At 37.6% G+C, this 26147-nt stretch overlaps 1 protein-coding gene across 1 annotated transcript in view; it reads left to right on the forward strand.

Moving 5' to 3' along the window:
- Positions 1–2303: 2303 nt before the first annotated feature.
- The window catches only part of LOC120521064 (ligand of Numb protein X 2-like), a gene marked incomplete at its 5' end in the record, with an annotated part of 33434 nt that continues 9590 nt past the window's right edge, over positions 2304–26147 (forward strand). Inside the window, 4 exons of the mRNA XM_039742948.1 lie at positions 2304–2500; positions 12511–12864; positions 17526–17681; positions 25047–25221. Of these exons, the coding sequence (XP_039598882.1) occupies positions 2304–2500; positions 12511–12864; positions 17526–17681; positions 25047–25221 (882 nt within the window). The remainder of the gene's footprint in view (positions 2501–12510; positions 12865–17525; positions 17682–25046; positions 25222–26147) is intronic.

A 26147-nucleotide genomic window follows, 5' to 3' on the forward strand; every position in this document is an offset into this window, starting at 1 on the left:
CTAATACCCTTCCTCATTTATTTATTTATTTTTTGCCTTAAAATTTTTACATAACATGGGCAATTTTTCTCAGTTGCCCTTCTCAATATTCAAATATTTTGCTGTACCGCTCTTGGGCAGTGGTCTCCACAAAATTACGTGCGATCACCTCCCTTTGGGACTTTCTCATAATGTTTGCTTATAAAATGGATTGGCTCAGAGAAGCTACAGTGTGAAGATTTGTTGTATAAGCTCAACAAGACATATACTGTAAGCAGAGAGAATGGTGGGTTATGTACTTCATACATAACTATCATTCAGTGTCTTAAATAAGCTCTTGCAAATTGTAACTCTAGTTTTGGAAAGATCTTTACTACTTCTGCTGTTATTTACAAGAGTTAGATATTCTCACTTGGGGAAATTGACTTCTGTGTGTGCCCTCGGTGCTTTTTGCATCAATTGTGCTCAGCTCAGTGGGCTGACTAAACCAAGTTAAGACATTTAAGCTAAAGAGTAATATAGGTTATAATATATCGATCTGTTCTTAACTCAATTTTTCTTTTTTGTAAAAACTTGATTGCTTTGTATGGATTGTAATAAAATTAATAAAAATAATAATAAAAAAATAAAGAGTAATATAGGTTAAACAGAAAAGTGTAGGCTGCACAGCACATCAGATAATCGATGCATTGATGTTGGGCTTACTTACATATTTTCTTCTTCTGTCTTCATTGGTTGATAGCTCACTTAGTTACTTTGCATTCAATGAGGAATGGCCAATGCACGTCCCACATTTGATAGCATATTGCTTTAAAAAGTAGAATATTACAAAAATGAAAAGAATAGTTATTAAAACATGTCTAGAGAATAAATTCTCAAGAAGACAGGAAATAAAGTGAAAGATAAATACTTCTTAGAGACAAACAGTTATTTATTATAATCATCCTGGACACATCTACCTTACTGATGTGTGGTGTGAGATTGTTAAATATTCACAACATGCCCATATCCACTGTTCTGAAGGAAAACCACTTGGTTTGTGTAATTAAAAATGTTGGGGTTAATTTATAATATCAGTCCTGAATGCAGCGATCTAGGAACAAGCAAATGAGTTTTGATATGGGGTTGCACTTTATTTATAAAATGCCTTTCTAAGGCACATTATAAGTACAGTGGATGCATAGGCAGACTAATTGGATTTGCTTAGTGTCTCACTTTCAGTCATCTGGAAACTGAGTCAGCAACCGTATGGTGTAGAGTTAATTTCTTTAGCCACTGTAACTCATTGCCTGACATAATCAAGAAACTAACTGTAATGTAGCAGTATTTTGATACAGTTTTAAAAATATCCGTTAGGAAATAGCTATAAGAATAAAAAGTGGCTTGTTCTGTTTAGTTAAAGCAAGTACTTTCTGAATTACTTCTGCAGCTTGTTTCACCATTTTATTTTTACATTAGCTTAAAATGATGATCATGAGTCTCTTGATGAATATAATATATCTTTCAGACAAATGTATATTTCTTCAAAAGATATGTTTGTTGGGCTGATTGGTCCCTCTAAACTGATCCACCATAAGAAAATATGTCCAGTGATTAACTGGTGTCCCAGTCAGAGTTGGTTGCTGCTTTGCCTCTGCTGTGTCTGAGATGAAGAAAATGTGATTTCAGAATATATTGATGAATGGATATTATTTCTAGCTTTTAACTGGAATGTTAAATTGGGTGGGGAAATTCTGTTTGTTGTTTTATCTTTGTAAATATGACATTGGGAGTAATTTAATAGGTATATTATTGTGTAATACAGATACTCCCTAAAAACTGTAGCTTTATTTAAATGTATGTCCTCTGTTACCCAAGGTATTGAAGCTACTTAGAATATCAGATCTTCTCTAGGGCCTCTTGTCAATCCCTTTTTAGAGATCTGGCATAGTCCAGCATTGTGGAATTTGAAATGCATTTTATGGATTTAAAACTATTTGATCAAGTGCCCATGTAACCTAAGAATTTATTTCCCTTTTGTGTTGGTGAAGCTCTGTTTAGACTGCATTTTTTTCATCCCAAATGAATTTCTAATTATTTGTTGTAATGGGAGATTGATATTATCATTCTTTGAAAGTACACTGAACTTACTGATGTATGTCGTTGGCTTAAATAAATTCACCCCTTTACATGCAGTAATGTCATGTATGTAATGTGATAATTTGTTTTTTAAAGCGTGTAAAGAGTTCTGTATCAAATAGCTGTTTACGGCGCTGGCAGTGTGTTTTACACCTGGTTTTCAGGCACATCTCTGAACTGATCAAGCTATTTTTGTTTCTTTTCAGATTTCCATCACAGATCAAGTCTGGTAGCTGAAACAAACACTATTGAAATTCATCGAGATAACCCAGATGAAATACTGGGACTACGTATTGTGGGAGGAAAGGACACCCCTCTGGGAAACATAGTTATTCAGGAAGTTCTTAAGAATTTTCTTGCTGCTCGTGATGGAAGACTTGCTCCAGGTGATCATATACTGGAGGTAAGGGGAGAGTAGGTTATACATAGGCATTAAGGAGCCAATAAGTTGGTTACAGTGAGAACAAATGTTTGGTTCCTCAGTAGAAAATCCTGAAGGGGAGGCCTGTTTCATTCTCCTAGACTGGTGGTGTGCTATTTCCCAGTCCTGCTGTTTTAACACCCTGTAGAAGGGTAAAGCATTTCCTGTACATATCTAAGAGAGTTTAGCTGATTCTGAATGTCGGAGCAATCTTTCTGTTTATCTTCATCCACAAAACTAAAACTAAGTAGATATTTTTTGTTTGTACAAGCTGTAGTGGGTCAATTAAAGTCCAAGTCCTTTAGTTGTGTAATAATTGTCATCTATACACATACAACATTATTTTTTGCTTACGTCGAGTACCACTGTGCATTAATGATCTATGGAGCTGTTAAATTTTTTTAAACACTTTGGTTAAATATTTGTGCTAAGTATGGTGAATTTTCTTTGGACAGAAAAGCAATGCATAATTGTCTTGCACTAAAAAATAAAAAAACACCCTTGTCTCATGCAAAAAGTTTAACCATACATAATTAAGATTGAAAAATGGTTTTAGGTTTGAGGTAAGTTGTCCTTCTGTTTTTTTTTTTTTTCTTCCAAATTGAATGGAGACATACATTGTCAGGTAATTGGTCTTAAATATATTATATGCTAATACACATATTAAGACATTGTGTCTATTTTATTATAACAAATGACCTGGATAATGACAAAAATAAACAGCTCAGGAACCAACTGAGTCACCATTTATTGTCCAGTAGTGTGCATAAAACAAATTCTATACTAATACCTCAAGGTGCAAATATAGATCATTCAGTCTATCATTCACCCTTATGAAGTCTGTCGCAATCAAGTTTACGTGAGCAGGCTACATAGTTTTCCCTGTCTTGGTTGTATCCTTAACATTGCTTTTTGTTTATCTCCAGATTAATTTGAAAACCTAATAATTTATGCAGCTGTAAAATGCTCTTCCAGTGATCTGCATTCTTTGTTTATTTTACTTTAGCACGGGCTATCAAAGAGCCAGATAATAATCTCAAATTATCTGTGACCAGTCTGGACTCTACCCTTAACAAACAAATATACACCCACCAACTGCAGTTACAATTTTTCAATCAAATCTCCACATAAACCATTTATTATAAATATGAACTGATTGATCATCTAATTAGGCGTGCCCTTCTAATAATCAGTTGGACTCTGTCTTGCATTTGCAACAAGCTGACATAATTGAAGCAAAACTCATTCAGTGGGGGCGCTCATCCATGCTGACTTCAGAATAACTTATTCTATCTTATGCCATCAATGTAGTGGATTGAGGTCTGGTACCTAGGGAGATGGCTACATTCAAAAGTATTTAATATTGTTTTGTTGGAACTGTTCCAGGACTAACTTAGTCTTTTAGAATGGAGTGTTATCCTGCTAAAAAAGCCAGTTTGCAAATTGGTATGCTGCTGTCAGGAAAGGATGCAGTTGATCGGAAACAATGTTCATATATCCTGTTACTTTTATTGTATCAAGGGACCAAAATATATGCTATGAAAACTCATCTCAAACATGATATAGTCAACCTCACCCTGCATTGTCACCTTGGATAAGGAATCAATGGATTGGTATGATTGTTGCTGTATCCTGGTCCTTCCTTCAGCTTGAATCGGCTAGAACTGTGGTTTGCCATATCAGGCAGTATTTTTCCAATTGCCATTGTGTATGTCCAGGAAACCTCTACAACAGAGCCTTTTTTGCTTTTCACTGATAGTGTTGAAACTGAGTTGGATGATTTGCTGTTTTACCTTATACATGAGAGAGAGAGAGATACTTTATTAATCCCAAGAGGAAATTCACATCACTTAACTATTTGTTTTTTATATAAATATTTAAGATGTGATGAGTTACTGTAGTCCACCTGCTAATCTGCACAGTTAGTCTAAGCCTTCATTAGCCTTTTTTATACATTTCCAAACACTGACAGGATAATGTTTGTTTTGGTAGTAGCCTATTCTACATACTGTACAGCCATAACATTTTTAGTGTCAGAATTCTGTAGGATTGCTGTCCCTTGTACCTGCATGTCTGTTGCCCACTACCATGCCCATGGTAACTGAATTGTCACTTATTCAGGTGGTTGGTACCTGCATATCTGCTGTAAATAAAGCTGTAAATAACAGACTCTGTAGGTATGCAATGGTCACTGAATGAGCGATCAGTGGGTAATGGAATGGGCAGGTGTTCCTAATAAAGTGACTATTCAGAGTATCATCCTAATTATGTACAGTAAATTAAATGTCTCATGCAGTTTTAATAGTATAATAAAATCACACTTTAATGTTTTCCATGCTGTTTGATATACCACTAAGGAAAATTCCATTAAATAGGAACATTTTATTACCTACAGCAAAAATTGCAGCCAGGAGAAATGAAACCTTTCCCTGAGGAATCTCTGTTTCCTTACCATGTGGTAATGTTATCATTTTCCTGAGCTGAGGTGATGTCAGATTATCATTGAAACATGGTGTAAGAAATGAAGTCATATGTGAGAGAAATGTGGTCTTCACAGTCTTCTGCTGTCCTGGCTTGCATCACTTTGACTTTCAGTCAGCCATTTGTGCCTTTTAAATCATTTGGGTACATCAGATTATCTTATGTTGTCGAATGTTATGCTCACTCTGCATTGAGAATGTGGCTTTGTTGTGGAAAGAGATCAGTGGTAGCTCTGTAAAACAGATTGCTGTTGCCTATGGTAATATTTATTTATGTTTAAGTTTATCCTCCACAATAAACAGCATTGTCCTGTGAATCTGGAAAGCAGGATGTGTATCTTAATAAATATGAACTAAGTATTTAGGTCATACAGCTAAAATTTAAACAGACATAGGAATTGCTTTTGTTTTATTCCCCTGATCCCCACCCCCCCTTTACTTTGCAAAGATGTCTGTTGTTGGCTTTTTGCATACCATATGAAGAAGGAGCTTCCTGTCTAGGTTTGCTTTGTGAAGTGAGTTCACATGATGCTTGGCTGGCATTGCCAAGAAGGAATTACACTGCAGTTTTCCAAATGTTTATCTTCTATTGGTCACTGCATCTTTTCCAGGAAACTTACTTGACACAGACGACAGATGGCTTCTCTGGGAATAGTTGCACTCACATCCTTTCACCCATTACATGCTGCCACAGTATTTTGTCCCTAAAAGAAGCAATGTGAGTTGCCCTGTTTAGAATACTCTTGAGGTCCAGAGTTGCTTGTAAATATTTATGTCCACTCTGGAGTCACGGAGTATCTTGGTGTTTGATTGAGATGATCAGATGCCGCTTGAACAAGCGCCGGATTTTGAGAGTGGGCCAACTCCACTATTCAGAGTAAAGGTTGTATGTTCTCCACTTGTCTGTGTAGGTACTTAAGATTTCCTCATATATCCTTCAGACATGTGTGTTAAGCTCATTAAGAAATTTCCTTTAGTGTGAGTGAGTTCCATAATGGATTGCTGTCTTGTCTAAGGTGCTGTTCCCAATGCTGTCAGTATAGGCTGTGGCCCCGCAACTATAAATTGGATTAAGTTTGATTAAGCAAATTGTGAAAATGAATGGATGGTGCTTAACGCATCATTTTGTTTAGCCAAGATATGAGGGACCAAAAATCATTCACAAAATCTTTTAAAATGACCCTCTAATGGGTTATTATGTGTTAAACAAATGAGAATACTATTTATTTGTTCTTGCTGCTATGAGATTTATAATGCTGTTGTCAATACAAGTGATTCATGACCTGGTCATCACTCGACCTTCCAACACTGTAACAATTGATCCATTTGTACTTTTACTGTCTGTTTATTTTTTTGTTTCCCTTGCTTTTATAAATATTTGTTTTACAATTTTTACTGATGTGTTTTGAGTTACTGGACACCTGAATTTGCCTGAGGGGATGAATAAAATATCCATCTATCCATCCATCCATCCAGGTGATGCACTTTTTAATGCATGAATTTAAGTTTCCAATAAGCTTTTATTTGAAACTACCACAATAAGGTAAAAATTTATTATTTAGATGTATAATTTCTGTATAAGTTTTATTGAAGTTTATTCTAAACAGCTATTGGTTAATTGTTGCTAAAACATCTGCATTTACATTAGGTTAACAATTTAGCCGATTAAAAGTCAATGACAATGGAGAAATGAGTTGGTGGGGGAGGTGTTGCCTGTCCTACTTGCCATTTTCTTCTGTATGATTTATTTAGCAGGATAGCTCAACTCAGGCTGGTGTCCCATGTCCTCACTTATGTCCAGGTCTGATTCCTATAGTGTACATCCTGTGTTATAATCCTGTATAAAGCAGGGCTAGAAAATGGTTGGGTTGAAAGAAACAGTTGAAATTGTTTGCTCCAATCAAGTTCTTTGAATGGTGGGCTCATTCATTTCAGTTTTTGCTCCTTTAACTTTCTGTTGTGATCTACCCCTAATCCAAAGACATGTTCTCTCTGTTCCCACTTTCCTTTCTAGTGTAAGAGATTTGTGGCTATGTTGCTGTGGCCAAGCCTCATCCCCTCATGATCTTCTAAAATAAATCAGTAAAATCAAACTGACCTTTTGGTAGCTTGCTATGATTCTTATTTTTAAATCAGCGTGTTACATCTGAATCATCTTAGGAAAGATATATATATACATGTTTGTTGTTGGATTGCAAAGAATGAAACTCAAACAAAGCTGTAGATTTTGTTTTCAGTTCTTCATAAATCTGAAACACTGTAACTGGGTAATTATTTCTGTCTTGATGTGTGGCAGTCTGATAGACGGCCTGCAAGTCTATACGGGATGGCAAGCGGATGCTTTGCTTTTTAGTGCTGTGTCTGAAAAAGTCGTAAATAGCAGAAGTTACAAAAATCTGCCCAGCTTGTTCAAATTATCTTGTGTTCACATGCCTCACCAAACTACATTTATTTCTGAGATTGTAACTGTATAGCAGAACATTGTGAAAACTGGTCACTTCCCTTCTATCCTACAAATTGATCTTGTAGAGTTAAAGTTGACTTTTGTAACATAGTGTCTTTCCCATGATTCAGGACGTGAAAATCCTTTTAAATGAGTCATACACACACACACACACACACACACACAGATGAAAAGGAAACGTGCAAATGTAGTTAGGCTCCCTGCCAGGCCTGTGTATGAGTATTTGTGGTGCTCTCTTATCCTAACTCTGTCTTTGTTTCCCATTAATGAAACTCGGCTATACTGAATATTATTTCCAGACCCTCATTTGGTTTTTGTTTGTTCTGTTTAAGGATTTCTGTCTTTTTTTTTTTCTCCCCACAAGATGATCTACACTCCATCTTGCACAGCCCTGTTTATAGTGCCCAGAAATTTCACATCCTTATTTATATGCATTTCTGCATGCTACTGCATATTTGAATTTGCATATTCAGATTTATGATGCCCACTTCTGACATGTCTTATCAAAACACTGAGGCCTAAGGCAAAATATAGCCTGAGTCATGGTAGTGTCCAAGTACTGAGTAGTTTGATCAGTTTTGAGTGTTACTTACTGCCTAGAGTGCTTACTTTCTGTGTATTATACGCTTACCTTTTTAATGTTTATCTTCTGTTTGGTTCCCATCATATTGAAATATACAAACACAGAGTGTTTGCATTTGCATTAATGTGTTTAGTGGGAACTCATGCACAAGCCGGTAAACTTGACACCATATCTCAAATGCAGTAGCACCCTTTACTGTGGATGCTTTTATTAAGCTGTTCTCATTTTTTTTATTTTTCTTATGTAGCAACAGAAGGAAATGATGTCTGTCGATAAATTTTAAAAAGTTCCTAATTTGAACCTGTTTATAGACCAAAAAATGTCTGGCAAAGAAAGAAGACTCAGAAAAGATTCATGAACCCTTCAGAATTACTTAATCATGCAACTTAAAATAAAATAAGATATAGAGACTGTGATTAAATGAATAATATACAAAGAAACTTTTTTTTATTTTTATGCTTTTATTTAAAACACTGGTCCAACCATTTTTTTTTTTTTTTTTTGGAAGGGGTGTGGAGAGTAAATATGTGAACCTCCAGAATAAATGCTGGAGTTGGTCAGATGTGAGTTTGCCTCTTCTGTATTTAAAAATATATACATACACACACAAATTTGGCTATCATTGTAACTTCCTAGCCTTCACAACACAAACTGCGCAAAAGTAAAATGTATCCTATTTATAACTGATTTCTCAAATTTAAAAGAGGCAATATTTCTGGATGCTAGAAAGAGTTATAACTATTTCTGAAGAATATGTCTTCCAGTTGATGATCATTTTGATATTTTGCATTTTGATAAGTAGAGGACATTTAATACTAATCCTGCCCTTGCTAAGATTCCTCACTCATCAGAAGTAACCGTCAATATAAGATGTACAAATATCTCCAGAGTAACAGCTAATATACATGTTTGAATCTGCCAGAAGCAAAATGATTAAATAGGGTGTGGTTCATGGTATTATAACAGAAAGGAAAACCGCTGCTTTCTTAAAAGAGCACTTAGATGAAAGTGGAGGTTTTGATCACAATAAAACATTATGCTCAAGGACAGCATAACACTGCATCTGAAAAAAGGATGCTCATCCCACCTGTAAAGTATGGAAAACCTTGTAATGATTGAGCTGAGAAATTCATCATTGAACCACAAAAATAATGAGGGGCCAAATACAATACAAGAGAATGGATGAATTGATTTTCTGACATTATTACAAGTGAAATTATGTAGCATGATGTGGATCCTTTTTTTTTTTGTTCTTAGGTTTGCCTTATACAATTTGTTGTATTAGGAATTTGTTCGTTTTTGCAGTGTGCAGGATCAACCATTGTACAGCGCACCTGGAGCAATTGCACGTTAAGGGCCTTGCTCAGGGAATTCAAACCAGTAACGTTCCAGATGCCAGCGCAGATCCAAAAAATATGGGTTGAAACCGTTCCTCAGTATAGACAGGAAACATGTGCTGAGTGCATTTAAAAAAAGTTAATTTTGGGTGTGAAGACACTGTAATCACTACATATTTTAACATTCTAACATGCAAGCTTTTGGCCTACAAATGGCTGAAGGATGGCCATATGATATAAAGTTTAGGTAATATGCAAAACATGTACACTACACTGTGGTTGAGGATGACATTATAGACTCTGGTGCTACATGACAGTAAATTGTAAAAATTGCATTAAAAAATAAAAGACTGGAAAAATAAATCGGCTTTAAAATGTATGCAGGAAGAATAAATAGATGCAATGTACAGAAGTGTACCTGCCTCATCTGATGTGAATCAATGAAAAACGAATTTAACACACAGCAAATGCCAATGCTTCTGAAACAATAAGCTTATCAAAAACATTTTTTGCTTTGGCATGTGCATGTCTTTGCATCAGTTACATCATAGATAACTTACTAACTGTGTGTCTGATTATATGCACACTAGGAGGTTTGACCCTGCTTGCTTTGCTCGCCAACTCTCCTGGCCTGTGTGACGCACCAGCCATTTCGCATCTCTGCCACTCGTGTTTTGAAGAGGGGGGCTGAACACACCCCAGGGAAACATGGTCGCTCCTCCGAAACCCCCTCTTATGCAGTGATACAATGGGAAACAAATAGTTTTTTTTTTACCCCCTCTTTACTTGACCAGCTGCTGGATTGCGGCCGTGCTGAGTGATCTGCATCTCGCGTGGTGCTTCGAACATTTAAAAGCCTGTACAGCAGCTGCCCTACTCTTTGTCTTTTATTTCTGACCCCAGGCATAGTTAAATCTCTTGGTACAAAGTCTCGTCTCACAGGATGTGAGTTCTTGATATTTTATAGTTTATAATTTAAAAACGGAATACGAATCTGAAAATCTAACAACATCACATTAAAATTCTATATAAATTCTGAAAAGAATGTTACCAAACATATATATGTAGGTTTTAAAATAAGCCAGATTTAAAGCGTGACAAAAACGTGACATTAAAATCGTTGCACTTTTAGGCTTAGGAGTTACATACATACATACATACATACACACAGTGGGATGCAAAAGTTTGGGCAACCTTGTTAATAGTCTTTATTTTCCTGTATAAATCGTTGTTTGTTACGATAAAAAATGTCAGTTAAATATATCATATAGGAGACACACACAGTAATATTTGAGAAGTGAAATGAAGTTTATTGGATTTACAGAAAGTGTGCAATAATTGTTCAAACAAAATCAGGCAGGTGCATAAATTTGGGCACCGTTGTCATTTTTTTTGATTCCAAAACTTTTAGAACTAATTATTGGAACTCAAATTGGCTTGGTAAGCTCGGTGACCCCTGACCTACATACACAGGTGAATCCTATAATGAGAAAGAGTATTTAAGGGGTCAATTGTAAGTTTCCCTCCTCCTTTAATTTTCTCTGAAGAGTAGCAACATGGGGGTCACAAAACAACTCTCAAATGACCTAAGGACAAAGATTGTTCACCATCATGGTTTAGGGGAAAGGATACAGAAAGCTGTCCCAGAGATTTAAGCTGTCTGTTTCCACAGTTAGGAACATATTGAGGAAATGGAAGACCACAGGCTCAGTTCAAGTTAAGGCTCAAGTGGCAGACCAAGAAAGATTTGGATAGACAGAAGCGTAATGGTGAGAACAGTCAGAGTCAACCCACAGACCAGCACCAAAGACCTACAACATCATCTTGCAGCAGATGGAGTCACTGTGCATCGCTCAACCATTGGCGACTTTACACAAGGAGATGCTGTATGCGAGAGTGATGCAGAGGAAGCCTTTTCTCCCCACAGCACAAACAGAGCCGCTTGAGGTATGCTCAAGCACATTTGGACAAGCCAGCTTCATTTTGGAATAAGGTGCTGTGGACTGATGAAACTAAAATTGAGTTATTTGGGCATAACAAGGGCGTTATGCATGGAGGAAAAAGAACACAGCATTCCAAGAAAACACCTGCTACCTACAGTAAAATATGGTGGTGGTTCCATCATGCTGTGGAGCTGTGTGGCCAGTGCAGGGACTGGGAATCTTGTCAAAGTTGAGGGACGCATGGATTCCACTCAGTATCAGCAGATTCTGGAGACCAATGTCCAGGAATCAGTGACAAAGCTGAAGCTGCTGCCGGGCTGGATCTTTCAACAAGACAACGACCAAACACTGCTCAAAATCCACTAAGGCATTCATGCAGAGGAACAAGTACAACGTTCTGAATGGCCATCTCGGTCCCCAGACCTGAATATAATTGAAAATCTGTTGTGTGAGTTAAAGAGAGCTGTCCATGCTCGGAAGCCATCAAACCTGAATGAACTAGAGATGTTTTGTAAAGAGGAATGGTCCAAAATACCTTCAACCACAATCCAGACATTCATTGGAACCTACAGGAAGCGTTTAGAGGCTGTAATTTCTGCAAAAGGCGGATCTACTAAATATTGATTTCATTTCTTTTTTTGTGGTGCCCAAATTTATGCACCTGCCTGATTTTGTTTGAACAATTATTGCACACTTTCTGTAAATCCAATAAGCTTCATTTCACTTCTCAAATATCACTGTGTGTGTCTCCCATATGATATATTTAACTGCCATTTTTTATCGTAACAACCAATGATTTATACAGAAAAATAATGACTATTAACAAGGTTGCCCAAACTTTTTCATCCCACTGTATATATAGTAGATTTTGCTGTTCAATGTTGCCAACTGGAACCAAGCACATTTTCATTACAATAAAGGAATTATGTATTTGCCTCCTCATTGAGTTCTTTAGTCAGTAAATCTTTATTTCAAAAATTAACTGTCCATTTCTGTACATTTTATATTTTTTTAAATATTTGAACACATTTGACTTGCTCAACTTGTAAGTATTTAAGTACTTCAGATGATTATTTAGGATAGCTATTCAATAAATATGTGCTTCAGAATCTATACGTGATTATTTATAGGAAAGTACATTTCATTTACTTCATAATGTTGACTAACATTTTTGCACTATTGCAGGTCAATCATAGCAATGTGACCAACGTGCTACACAGCCACGCCATTGAACTGCTTCGCCGGCCTTGTGCAGAACTGCATCTCGTGGTGATGCAAGAAAAAGGATTTTCCAACCGCATCACTCCATCTGACCAGGGAAGAGTAATTCAAGTCACCCTGCTCAAACGGGATCGTTCTGAGCCCCTGGGGATCAAGTTGATCCGGAAGCCGGATGAGTGTGGGATTTTTGTCCTTGATCTGCTGCCAGGGGGCTTGGCTGCTAAAGATGGAAAACTTCAGAATAATGATAAGGTGCTGGCCATTAATGGTCAAGATCTAAGACATGGGACCCCAGAGACTGCTGCACAGATTATTCAGGTACACATGTTAGTTCACCTCAAAAAAAAAAAAAAAATGCATTTGGGGGGGGGTTGGGGGCATTGAGAATGTTGTTACCAGTGAAAATAGGCAGACATTGTTTCAGAGAATCTGGTAGCTGTGTATTCTAAGTGCCAGTTATTATAAGTTATTACAAAATGATCCATCCATACATCCATTTTATAACATGCTTATCTAGCGCAGTGTGGCAGGGTGCTGCAGCCTATCCTGGATGCAAGAGGGGAGCTTGGTGTGAGTGGGATGCCCAGTCTATTGTAGGGTACACAAACACACTGATTCATTTTAGAATTTCTCGTTAACTTGACACATGCATATGGGAGGATAATCGGGGGACCCAGAGGAAGAGCTGCCATGAACATGTATACTCCTTCCAGGCAGTAAATGAGCAAGGATCTCTGTTGGATTCTGGACCTTTGAGGCACCAGCACAACATCCTGTCATGTTTCCTGTAGCTTCGTATTGTTCTTTCTGAGTTCTTATTTCACTGGATCACTTTGCCAAACTTGTGAAATAGAAACATGAATGCAATAATCATAAGCCAGATGAAATATTTAGAGGTAGAAACCTCCTATAATGCTATCCATACATAAGGTGTAATACTGTGTAATATATGCTTAGTGTAATTTGCTGGACATCCTAAAAACTTCACCCATTTCTAAAATTTGTAAACTGTACATCAGCAAACGTATTAGGTACTTTTGCATACAATGCAAAAAGAACCTGCTGCTGTTGCCATGTCTCTCTGCATGTTTATATGAAATAGCACTGCTTGCTGACTGTGCTTCAGTTTTGTGGAAATTCTAATTTCTTTGAGATATCAAATAGATTGTACTGTACAAATATTGAAAATTTTCAGTTAGCAAATTTGTGAACTCGTCTGTCTTCAAACAGAGGAACATCAAGTGCAACTTCAATTACAAATTTACTGTTTTAAAATTTACTGTTTTAAATTGACCTTGAGTAAGGTTACTTAAACATGTATGGTATTTTTTCCTATTTTACCTGTCCAACAGCTGCCTCTGATGATGAAATGGATCTCCAAGTTAGCCAAATGCCAAGAGAGGCGTGCACAATGCTGGTATTCCAGCTCACATCTCTTTTGTTAACTTTAGGAGGCCAAAAAACGGAAAACGTTAGTTATCTTGACTATAAGACTAAAGAAATTATGTGAGCATAGAGTGAACAAATACAGTATGCAACACTAAAAACATCCTCACAGCTGCATTATCTGCACTATATAATGATTCAGAATTTCTCTGACACTTTAATTTATTGGAAAAGCTCCAGACCTTTGTGGCATCATGGTCCAACGAATCCTTCAGTTTTATCCTGAAACTTTGAGATTTTAACTCTGTATCGAGTACTTCCTTTAAAAATGTTATGTTTAAGAAATTTAAACTACATTTATTCACAGTCCTTTCGCACCTAAGACCTAACAAAACAGCAATCAATTCCATTTTTGCATTACCTGAGTTGGAATCTGCTGAAAGCTACTGAGCCATCACAAGCATATCTGAGGTTTATTTTGAACTAAATGACATTGTAAGTTCAGTTAAAGAGCAGATTTTTAATTCTCTCTACTAACACATGTAATTGCATTCTATTATTACTGTTATTATTGAATATGATTTATTGTTACAAAAATATTTCATAAACAAAAATGTGATGACTGGCTTTTTAATGAAGTAACTAAAAAAATGAACACGTCTCAGCTTTAAAATTAATTGACTAAGTCTCCAAACACACCTGTTTTGTGATGCACACATTTTCTAAGTTGTTCTTATTCTATTATCCTCAAACTTTAAATTTTCCTACTGAAATAATACGTAACACTAGTTGTTAATTAAAATTCAAAAATGATTGTCTAAGATTGGTCATAAATTATTTAATGACCAATAGAAGAAATGGAGGTATATAAAACACAAGGTCCTCTCCAGATTTTGACAACTCCAAGTCTGTACTGTAAATTACTTGTTTGTAAAGACATTTAAAATATTGATTCATCCATCTGTTTTATAAACACTCTTTTTCCATTTCAAAGTATATATGCGTATTTTGGTAGCATGAGTTCTAAGTTAGGGAAATGTGGTCTTCTGTGAGTGTAATTGCATAATCCACACTGCCTTGTAGCAATCCAGTTTAACATAAGAAACAGGTCTTTGGCTTTTGTAGGTAGCTGGAGATCCCAGAGGGAACTTATCCTAAATACAGGAGAACAAGGCACAGACAGTAACTATGCCAAGTTTAGCCCAGACACTTGGAGTTGTAAGACATCAGAGCTAACCACTAGTACCACCCTGCTAGCAAAAATTGTTATTCAAGCCATATGTTTACTTAAGGGAATATGAATTTTTAATGAGAACATTTTCTAGCTTCACCACAATGAGCCAAAGAATTTCACCAGTGTACTGCGTTTTTCCCAGTTGATTGTGGGGTGTGTTGTTGCTCATTTTCTGTTCAGTGCTTGCATGGACGGACTGGGTGTAGGGGTCCAGCGGCTGTAGGGCATCAATTGGTGAAGAAAGAGTAACTGGCCTTGATTTTGCCGACAATGCTATGATGTTCACAGAGTCAATGGAGGCTCTGAGCAAGGAGTCTGAGTTTCTGGGCTTGCGAGTGTCCTAGATAAAAACCAAGATCCAGGCCTTTAATGACCTCTTTGGCACAGCCATAAGCAGTGTGTCTGCAAGGAGAGTATCGACCTTGTCGAGAGATTTACATACCTTGGGAGTGATATTCATGTCTTTTGTGACTCTTCCTCTGAAGTTAGTAGACAGATTGGGATAGCATGGTGGGTCATGAGGTTACTTGAAAGGGGTATGTGGTGCTTCCAATATCTATGCAAAAGTACGAAGGTCCAAGTCTTTAGAGTCCTGGTGCTTCCTGTCTTGCTACAGTATATGGTTGTGACACATGGACGCTATCCAGTGACCTGAGATAAAGACTGGACTCCTTCAGTGCTGTGTCTCTTTGGAGAATCCTTGGGTACTGTGAGTTTGACTTTATATTGAATAAGCAGTTGCTCATGGAGTCCCCAATGAGGCACATTACCTGCATTGTGAGGGAGCATCAGTTACGGCACTGCGGCCATGTGGCTCAATTCCTTGAGGGTGATCTGGCTCACAGGATCCTCATAGTTGAGGACCCAAGTGGCTGTACCAGGCCAAGGGGATGCCCACGTAACACCTGGCTGCGGCAGATAGATGATCATTTCCGGATAGTGGGACTGGACTGCGTGTCTGCCTGGGGGGGTTGCCAACCGGGATCTCGAGTTGTTTTGTCATGTGGTGGGTGCAGAAACATGCTCTGCCAGTGCAGGCTCCCCAACCTGACCTGACCTGATCTGACCTGACTGAATGAATGTGATATGTCTTGTATGGCAGGTTAGCATGGTTTTGCTCCAATTTTCCCAGATTCTCCCGTAATCCAAATTCTTGAATATTAGGTTGATTGTTGCCTCTTAGTTAGCCTAATGTGAGTAAGCACAGTGATATGTGAGCATATAACTTTGAAAGACTGGCTTACAGTAATGCTGCAACAGATAAATTGAGTTCAGAAAACCCACAACTTTTTAGCTGAAGTCATTTTTAAATAATTTTTAAGTATCTTAATTTGTACACCAACATTTCTCCAAACAGATTTTTAATAAGACCTTGTGACAGATAAGGGGGCGCTGTCATCCCCTTGAACCCTCAGATCAGACGCCAGACACCAGATAAAAGCCCAAAATGTTGACTTTTTATTATAATAATGTGCACAAAGCACCCTCCACTCCACAATACTCATATAAATCGATACAATACACAAGCAATAATTAATCCTCCACTCCCAGATGCGTTGTTCCCTTCCTCCCAACTCAGCTCGCCCATCTGGGATCTCCCACAGTCTTTTATAGTCCAGGACCCGGAAGTGCTTCTGATCCCTCAGTTCATGTGATTACCCAGCACTTCCGGGTCAGATGAAAACTCCTTTTCTTCGTCAGCCCGGAAGCACTTTATTTCTTCCGTCCTCGTGACATGAAAGTACTTCTGGGCTATATGGAAAATAAACGTCTCGGTGCCTCCCTGCAGCGTCCCCTGGCGGCCCCGACATTATCCAGCAGAGCTGTGTACTAAAACTCCATAGTCCATGATGCCCTGCTGGAATTCGGGGCATCTCCATGTCGCAGGGAGGGCTCCCTCTGGTGGCCTGGGGGTATTGGCTGGAATGAATGGCCGGCCGTAGTCTACAACCTTTAAAGTAATAAAGTAGTTCAGTACGTTTTAACATTCAGCTTTGGAACTCATTTAATTTAGTGCAGCTTATCCTAGCAAGCACTGGATACAAGGCAGGAATGATCCACCTAACCTGTGCATTCCTGGACTGTGGGATGAAACTCTGGAAGGACAGAGAGACAGAGAGAGAGAGAGGAGGGCTGCACATTCAATCTATGACCAGCTTTTCCAAATGTGCTAAGGATATAAGCCTGTCTATCAAAAATAAAGAACAGTGGTGCAGTATTGTGTATTCTAAGCAGATGAGATTAGGTTAGTGGAATATCTGAGTCATTACCTACGTGTCCTTTCCCTGGTATCTTCAGTTTATAACTAATAGAATGAGGTATACACAGTCATTGAAAATCTGACTTTGTTTTCTCATAGTCCAGTGAAGCCAGAGTGAACTTTGTAGTGATGAGACAAGAGGATTCATCTTTGAGAGAGGAGAGGAAAGACGGAAGTCAGAATGGTGACCAGTCTAGCCGCATCAACAGGAGAGATGAGATAACACACTACCACCGTCACCCTGCTTTGCAAAAGGTAAGTAAATCCCTTAAAGAAAGACAAGTGGGAGATGTACAGCCTTTCTGTCTCTGTATTTAATCCACTGGTACAAGAGGATGCTTCTATATGTGTGATTTTTGAGTTTTCAGGGAAAACCATCAAAGGATATGGTTTCTCTTGACAAATGGTATGGCTTCTCAAAGGAAAGAGGGGTGCATTTACCATTCACAGTGTCTTAATAATTGAGTCCACATCTGTATGACCTATGTCAAGGGTGGCATTTTTGGAGCTGGCCACTCATTCCTTTATCAAACACTCCTTATGTCAGTTTTAATCTGACGTCTTCCTTAGTGGTAAATTATTCATTTTTATTATTATTTTGTCTGGTCCTGCATTTCATCTTCCTTCTAGTTTAACATGATTTGGTTTGGAATGTGTGAGCCTGGGTGGATCAGGACAAAAACTGGAGCTGAATCTTGGAGTCGCATAATGAAAGTCTTTGGGCATTTTCCACCACACTACTTGCTGTAACATTTTACCCACATGTTTCAGAATCGCCTTTTTTAATACTGCTTCACTGATGACACTTACAATTATGATTTACATTAAAGGTCATAAACTGACATTTGTGTACTTTCCCATATAAAAAATAAGGCAGAAATGACTACAGTGCTAATTATTTCTGTTGATGCTTTTTAAACACTTGTATTATGTAGTTTTTTTTTCTTTTCATAAGCTCATCATATATGTGTCATTAAATTACTGTTTCTTTAAATTTTGCCCACACATGGTACCTCTTAATGGATCATAGTTTCTAAGTCATATTGAACACTGTCGGCCACTGTTGCACGTGGTCTGTGTCCCAATGTCCTTATTTTAATTTGCACAAAAGAAAGGTATTTGGAGCTATTAAAGTGCCTGATGATGCATTAACTACATTCTTGTCTGCATAAAGTTAGGGCCTGAAATCAGATGGCCACCACATCATCAAAATAGACTTCTTGAATTTGATGTCACTGGCATGAGTTCCATTTATGGTGATTAAGCAACATTGCAGTGCTTTTCCCTGTCTACCAAGTAGTTACTGCGTGTGTGTATAAAAGATATATTTTAATTCTTTATTCGCCATATGTGATTTCTTGTATTGGGAATTTGTCATTTTTCGCAAACGCCATCGTACTCTCCAGAGGCACAAGGAGAGTTTTGGAGTCAGAGCGTTAGGTGAGCTATTTGCAGAGTGCCCCTGGAGCAGTAGAGTAGCATGCCTTCTTTCACGGCCAGGCTTTGAACCGGCAACCTTCGAGTTACCAGCCCAGATCCTTAAGCCAGATATCTGCCAAGGCCAACTCAGATATATATCTTAGTTAAATAATTCATTTAATTTTATTGACATTAAACCATACAGTGAAATGCATTTGTTGCAGAAATATCAAACATGCATCACTAATGCAGTACATGGTCTAATAACATAGGGCAGCAGATATACATTTCTAGAGAAAGCAATGGTAATAAACAAAATTAATAAACATGCAAAAGTACCAGATTAACAATATAAATATCAGTTTTAAGCATACAATCTATGCAAGACCAGGTAAGTAATTAAGTGTAGAATCATTAGTGCATTACAACTGGAAGTGCAAATACCTTTCACAATTGGTCTCCCTCACAGATCAGATCAAGCAGATTACTATACTCTATGTGAGTTCTCCACTTAATGACCCCAGCTTTAAACTCTAGTGGTATGGCATTGAATCCTTGCTAGATGACAAGGATGAGGAATTGCCACACAGTTTGAATTGCCAATGTGAAAAAGGCAGCTGTAGCAGTTGTGGCATACAGAATATCTGCCATCTGCTTACTCCACTGAGTCCACCTGGGGCCAGAGTTGCCACAGGGTTTTAATGTAACAGAACTTTTTGTAAGTGGCTAGCATGAGTCTGTCTTTAAACCAGTTCTACAGCTCCTGTATAACCAAGTATTTGAATAACATTACTGTTGATATCTTGGACTTTTTAGATATTTAGAAAATCTAAGCTCTGCTCAAGTAACTGAGGTCATATAACTACTCTTTATGACCCTTTCTCTGCATAGTGTTTAGAGTCGTTCTGTTTATTGTAATGAACAGTCACAAGTACCAAAACCAATGTCAACTGATCACTATCATAACCTTCTACTTAAAAGTTTAATCCCAACATGATATGTGGATTGGCCCTAAATGATCACATGAGGATTAGCCACAAAGTGGTCAGAATAAAATTATTCAGCCTCAGTCTGTGGCGCAGAGCCTTTGGGGGTGGGTGGAATGGTGCTCACCCTGGGCTCCACCCAGATGACGGGTCTACAAATGTCACAAAAAAAGGCAGAGGGGTCTACAACCGTGATCCAAAAACAAAAAGGCAACATCAACATATGGGGTGTGGGTGCTTGAGGGCGTGGGGCCAACTAATGAGCATACTACCCCTTTGAGTTTAAAAGCCTTGCTCCACCATTGGCCTCTACGGCTAGAAGTGTGCATTAGTATTCTGAGTACGTGATTATGTGAAAAGATTAAAGAAACCGCATACACCTCCACTGTGGTAACCATGGAAAAGGAAAAATCCAGATGGGGAAAAAGATTCCAAAAAAAGTAAGATTAGTATTTGAATTAATGAAACCAAATATTACTATTGTATAAAACACATCCGTCTATTTTTTTTACAAACCTTTTTTTTGATACACTGTTCTAAGCTTCCATGTCTTATCAAGAGATGGCTCCCACCTCATGACCAACATAGCCAGTATAGGCTATCGGTTTTATCACAGGGCACAGTCATACACTCACTTATTATCCCAGGCCAATTCAGCATTGTTAAATAACTTGACATATACAGTATATCTTAAAGTCAGATGATCCCACACAGACAGTAACTGGGCCAACAGTTGAGCTGTGATCCTCCAAAGCTGCAAAAGATCCGTGCTAAAACCTTTGCCACCAATTGCAACAATTTCAGTTATATCAATTAATTAATTGTTTAATTTATGTACATTTTTTTCTAGATAAAAGCGAGAAGACCTAAGGAGAAAATTTTATCAGTTCACTACACTCTTAAAATAAGTCATTTTTCATAATTTTTCTATATACAGGATACCCATTCCAAAGGTAAAGTAAGCAGAATGCCTTGTGATCAAACAGACCTTTAATCATGACAACAGCCTTGTATGTTATAAATTAATGAAAGTCTACAACCACATAGTCCCACACCAGGAACCCCATGCTGACTCCTAAAAAGCACACAACTCATTTCTGGTTTACGCTTGCAGCTACCTAATGGGCTGATAACGATCTACCTGTAATATGCAGGAGGAAGGACCCTGGCAAAGATTACATTAATCGCCTGATAGGGGAAAGCTTTGGATCTCCTCCGTTGCTGTTGACTAATTGCATAATATGTGTTTTGAGAAGGTTAGTTCTAAGTGTTCAAGTGTTTGAATAGCAAAAATCCATCCAATGTTGAATATGACATGAGCTATTCTCTATGTAATAAACCGTCAGACCAAATGTATTAAAACTAAAACATATAAAAAAATTCAAACTCTTTACACAGTGCAAGAATGGTGATGAACAGAAGGCTCTAGAGAGTGTTAAGGATGACACCACAGATCTATTTTTGCATTAACTCTTTGAGGGCTGAATATTTTTTCCAAAAAACTTAGTTTTCTGAAAAGCACACAATGCACTGGTTTCACACATAAATCAACATAAAATGTCTGTTTCTATGTGCTGTGGCTGCTGTTGGCCCCTGTTCAGCATCTCTGGCAACAGTGACTGCGCAGGGGTGGCTCCTCTCTGCCTTCACACAGCAGGTGGGCTATGGTGTCAGTCACAGTGTGATGCAATATGGTTTGTACTTCTTGTCATCATAATTTATGGTGGTCCTAGGCGAACGCTGCTGTGAACATGTTCAGCACCACGATCAGCTGGGGACCAATAGGTTGATGCTGGTACCTCACTTTTGTTTTCGATATCCATCTCCAGATCACTTGCATCAAACACAGAGTCTGAAAGTCAGAGTGTGATTCAGCGATAATACGTAAAACGTCCATGGAGTATTTTGCTCTGCACATTTGCTTTAGTCTCGCCAGATGTTGATACCATTTTAGAGGGTTAGTGACCTCTTCACTACTCACGAGGTCAAATCAATAAAGCTTCGTAACTTTCCTTTAAGCAAAGAGAGTCGAACTAAAAAGTAAAGGTGAGTTTTGTCGCAGTTTACAGCTGATTGTCTTCATCTACCCCTGAATTTCATCAAAAGTCAACATCAGCCCTGAAAGATTTAATAAAATCATAAATTAAGGCATTTGTCAAATGTAGCCTAGCTTGTCATCCTTGTGAAATATACACTTGCTTTCATTGTATTCTTTGTGCTGTGACGTACACACCCAATGAAGCTGGTCTGCTTGGACTTTGTTTGTTTATTTATTTATTTTTTGCCACCAGTATCTTCTTTTGTTTTCAGAAGAGGATGTTTCTAGATAGATACTTTATTAATCCCAAGGGGAAATTCACAATTTCTAAGCAAGACATCATTCCTTCTGCACATCTGTAAACTGATAGATATTTTTTTTTTTATTTCCACATTGTTGTCTCAGCTTGGATGACTTCACCTTGGCCCCCCACTCCATTGGCTTTGAATGATGCTTAATGGGTGCAATTCAAAACAAATTAAAATATTTATTTATTAAATATAGACAGCATGAACATCCAAAATGCATTGGTTGGCATTTGTGCGCACAAGGGTGGATTATAAGTGAAGAAAGAGATCAAACCATCCCAATTAAATACATGTGGCAGAAAATTAAAATACTCAATTAATATTTTTATGATAAGGAGTCTAATTAGAAATACAGTTAAATTAAAACAGTTTACAATTACAAGGTCAGATTTTAAACATCCAACAACACTACATTGCGCTCAACCCCTTCCAAACATGACAGTCTTGTTTTGCTAACCCTTAATTATGAGCTTTGTATTATCAGCAAAAGCTACTGCATTCTTCTCTACCTGGTCCTTGTAAATGACGTTTCTGCTGGTGCATTAATAATAAAAACAAAGTGTGTTCTTATGGTGTCCTAATTGCACTTTATAACATTTGTTTGCATCAGATATTTTTTTTGTTTCGGAGTCTGTCATATTGTGACTATGGAAACGGGGTAATATTAATCCTTATTAACCCCCAAATGAATGTATAGCCCTTTTAGCACATACTGGTAGCATACTGATGGTAGCCCTCAAACCATGTCTTTTATGTTTATCTAGTACTTTTTTTTTTCTTTTTTTTATAACCTAGGTACCATAACCAGTTTCATTTGAAGTGAAGGGGAGGATTCTTTTTAAAAATACTTGTAAAGTATTTACAGTATAATAAGTCAACACACTGTGTAGTACAAGCAAGACCTGACCAAGTATCCTTGTGGTTTTCATTCCAACACCTTAGATAGTAGGCCACACTTCTCACCAACTAATTAAAACAACACTATCCCAACTTCCTTTTCATGTCACTTTTGATTCATTTGGGCATTTCTGTAAATGTTTACCTCTTCCATTCTACCCTGTTGGTCTCCTAAACACCACATGGGATTCACTCACTTCTTTCGTAAATAATATGCTGGTGCTGTCTTTCCAGGGAGGAATTTGGAGACGCCAGGCCACAATAGAAGCTTGTCAAAAGTTTGTTCCTACAAAGTGGCAGTCTGCTGTAGTGCAGAATGATTCAGGCAAGAAGGCGGCAGAATCCAAGATAAAAGGGCCTTGGTGTCACTCTACTTGCTCTTGATCAAAAGGGCGTCGATTTGGTGTGAGGCTGGCAGGGGATCAAAGTTGGTTGTTGTTTGTGTTTGCCTGCTGAGTTTGATCCTCCATCCTGTGTCTGCTTTGAGCTTCCACCTCCACCCCACACCTTAAGCTCCACCCTGCTGCCTGGAAGAGTTTTCATAACCTGTACAGATTAAATGTATGCAGCCTCTTCATGATTTTTCTTGCAAATTCTTTAAATTAATCAAATGTCTGCTAGCTTTGGAATGCATCTGGAGCAAAGTGATCTCTATCTACCATGGTTGAACCACTATCTTGTCTGTAGTCTTTCTAGCCTTATTAGCTACTGGCTGCTTTACTTGGTTGCCCAGTAAAACTGAGAGGGGTAACTCTTGAGTGCCCCACCAGAGGACTCACTTCAGTGCTTTGCTAGCTAGTTAAATGATCGAGTTCATACCCATCCTAGGCATTTTGTGCAATTGATTAAAGATCCTCCTACAATACACTGTATATAACCAAACCCAAGCATGTGTGGTTCAATGTGTACACCAGTACAAGCAAACCAATGTAGTGCATTTCTCTAACAGTTATCAACCAAAGAGCTATACAAGTACAGAGTCATAGTAGAGTTGTTTTTGGCTGTTTCGTCTCCTTTACAGACTCTTTCAGGGTCTCCGCAAAACAGATTGACCTGGCAACCTTCTTTAAAGTCAGTGGCCCAGCTACTAGGCCACCCTGCTTTTACTAGTTATGCTTAAGATGAGTTTTTTGGCCAATAACTTTACTCCTGACCTTGATAGTATTGTAATTATAGTGTTTTCCACTAGAATCTTTTGATTGCATTCCTCTATCATGTTTCTGAATCTGATTTTTAGTTTAAGGGTTTGCAAGGTATTAGACCATATTCCAAAAGCATCGGGTAGGGATGAATTCATGGTAAAAACTTGTCCATCACAGAATCAACTTCTGTGCACATCCAGACTTACTCATATTTAACAATCTGCATCTCTTTGGGATGTGGGAGAAAACCAAAGTACGTGGAGAGACTGACCATGAAAATCCTTGCAGCCATCACATATAATGGGATTTTAAGCTGAGCTCTTGGGGGTGCAAGTCATCATCTTCAAGCACTCTGCTGCCCCCGAGTGAAGACTATATCCATTTTGTTGGAAGGAAGGATAGCCATGCTTGTTTTTGCCTCTGGATTTTTAAATGAAGACTTGTAGTAATGGATCTAAGCGAGAGCAGCATAGGCAGGAATTGATGGGTTTTGCTATGAAAGTGAGGAACAGTGAGTGCAGAAATCAAGTGAATTGCTGTCAGTGTTCATCTTGTTTAGTTTGAAATCAGAAGTATAACTAAAGTAACAATCAATAAAGTATTTGAATGTATTATGACAAAAAGTATACCTTACATACTGTATGTCCAATGAATGCATACTGTGTGAACATGCATATATGCAGTTTATCTATCCATCTTCCCATCCCTACTAATCCAGGCCAGGTTCATGTTATCATATCATACATAATATTAAAATATACTGAAAAATGTAAACATGAGTATTATGCAACTCTAACAAGTTACTTTTTATCTTTTTTTTTCTTTATTAGGATCTACCAGGTTTCTCCTACAGTCAGCCAAAGGTGGTCAGTCTGAAAAAAGACCCTCGTATGTCACTTGGAATAACTATATCAGGGGGCCGTGATGGCAAAAACCACCTTCCTATATACATAACAAGCATCCAGCCAGTAGGTTGTCTGTATCGGGATGGAAGGATCAAACCAGGTAAAGTAGTGGCAGAAAGATGAAATAGTTGTAGACTGTGAGCTACTCTAAATCTGCATACCTCAGTCTAGAAATGCGGGCCTGGTACCACACCTTTTAAAGTATTCTGTTCTGGCTTTTTGGAGAATGTTACTGTATGTTGTTTTTGAATTTGTTTGCTGTGTATATTATCTGAAAAAATGCTTTGGCTGTTGGGATGATACACAAGATAGATGGCTTATAGTTCACAAAGAAGCAACACATTGCATCAAACTTGTCTAACCAGTTACAAGTGGAGCAGTGGGGAGTAAATGGAAGAACTTTAAAGTAAACTGGAGCAAATGAAAGGCTACACGTCTCCTAACTGCTGTGCCTTCAAGCTGTCATCAAACGTTCATTTGATAGCAAAATAAATACATTTTGCGTCATGGCTTTCTTTCTCTTGTAACTTAGCTTTTTTGCTATTCCAGTTGTTCACAGCCTTTTCCCAAGACGTCACAACTTTTGCACCTTTAAAAAAACTTGAAAGAAAGATTTTTCATTGTAGGGACATGTCCTTTTAATTTATAAAGAAAATATTTGTTTTATTTTTAAGACTCCTAGAATATATGGTGTCAAAGACTACATTTTGGTGATTTATAGAATGTTCTCTGCATCTAAAATAGCAGTGTCAAGGTTATACAATAATACATTTTTATTTACATTATCTTTTATTTATTTTCTTTGCATGATAAAAGCTTGTAAAGCTTCATGAGGTTTAAGGCTGTGAAATTCTACGCTTTGTCCCTGAAGCATTAAGCTTTCAAAATACCTGAAAATATTAATGGTTATAAACTACTCGAGTAATAGATATTATTCAAGGCTTTAAATATACACAAACTGAAGATTATTTTATTTTTTCCTTTACTTCCAGAAGATCGCCACATATAACACAATATATTGTAACA

The sequence above is a fragment of the Polypterus senegalus genome, unplaced genomic scaffold (assembly GCF_016835505.1).
Source record: "Polypterus senegalus isolate Bchr_013 unplaced genomic scaffold, ASM1683550v1 scaffold_5465, whole genome shotgun sequence".
NCBI classification, from domain to species: domain Eukaryota; kingdom Metazoa; phylum Chordata; class Cladistia; order Polypteriformes; family Polypteridae; genus Polypterus; species Polypterus senegalus.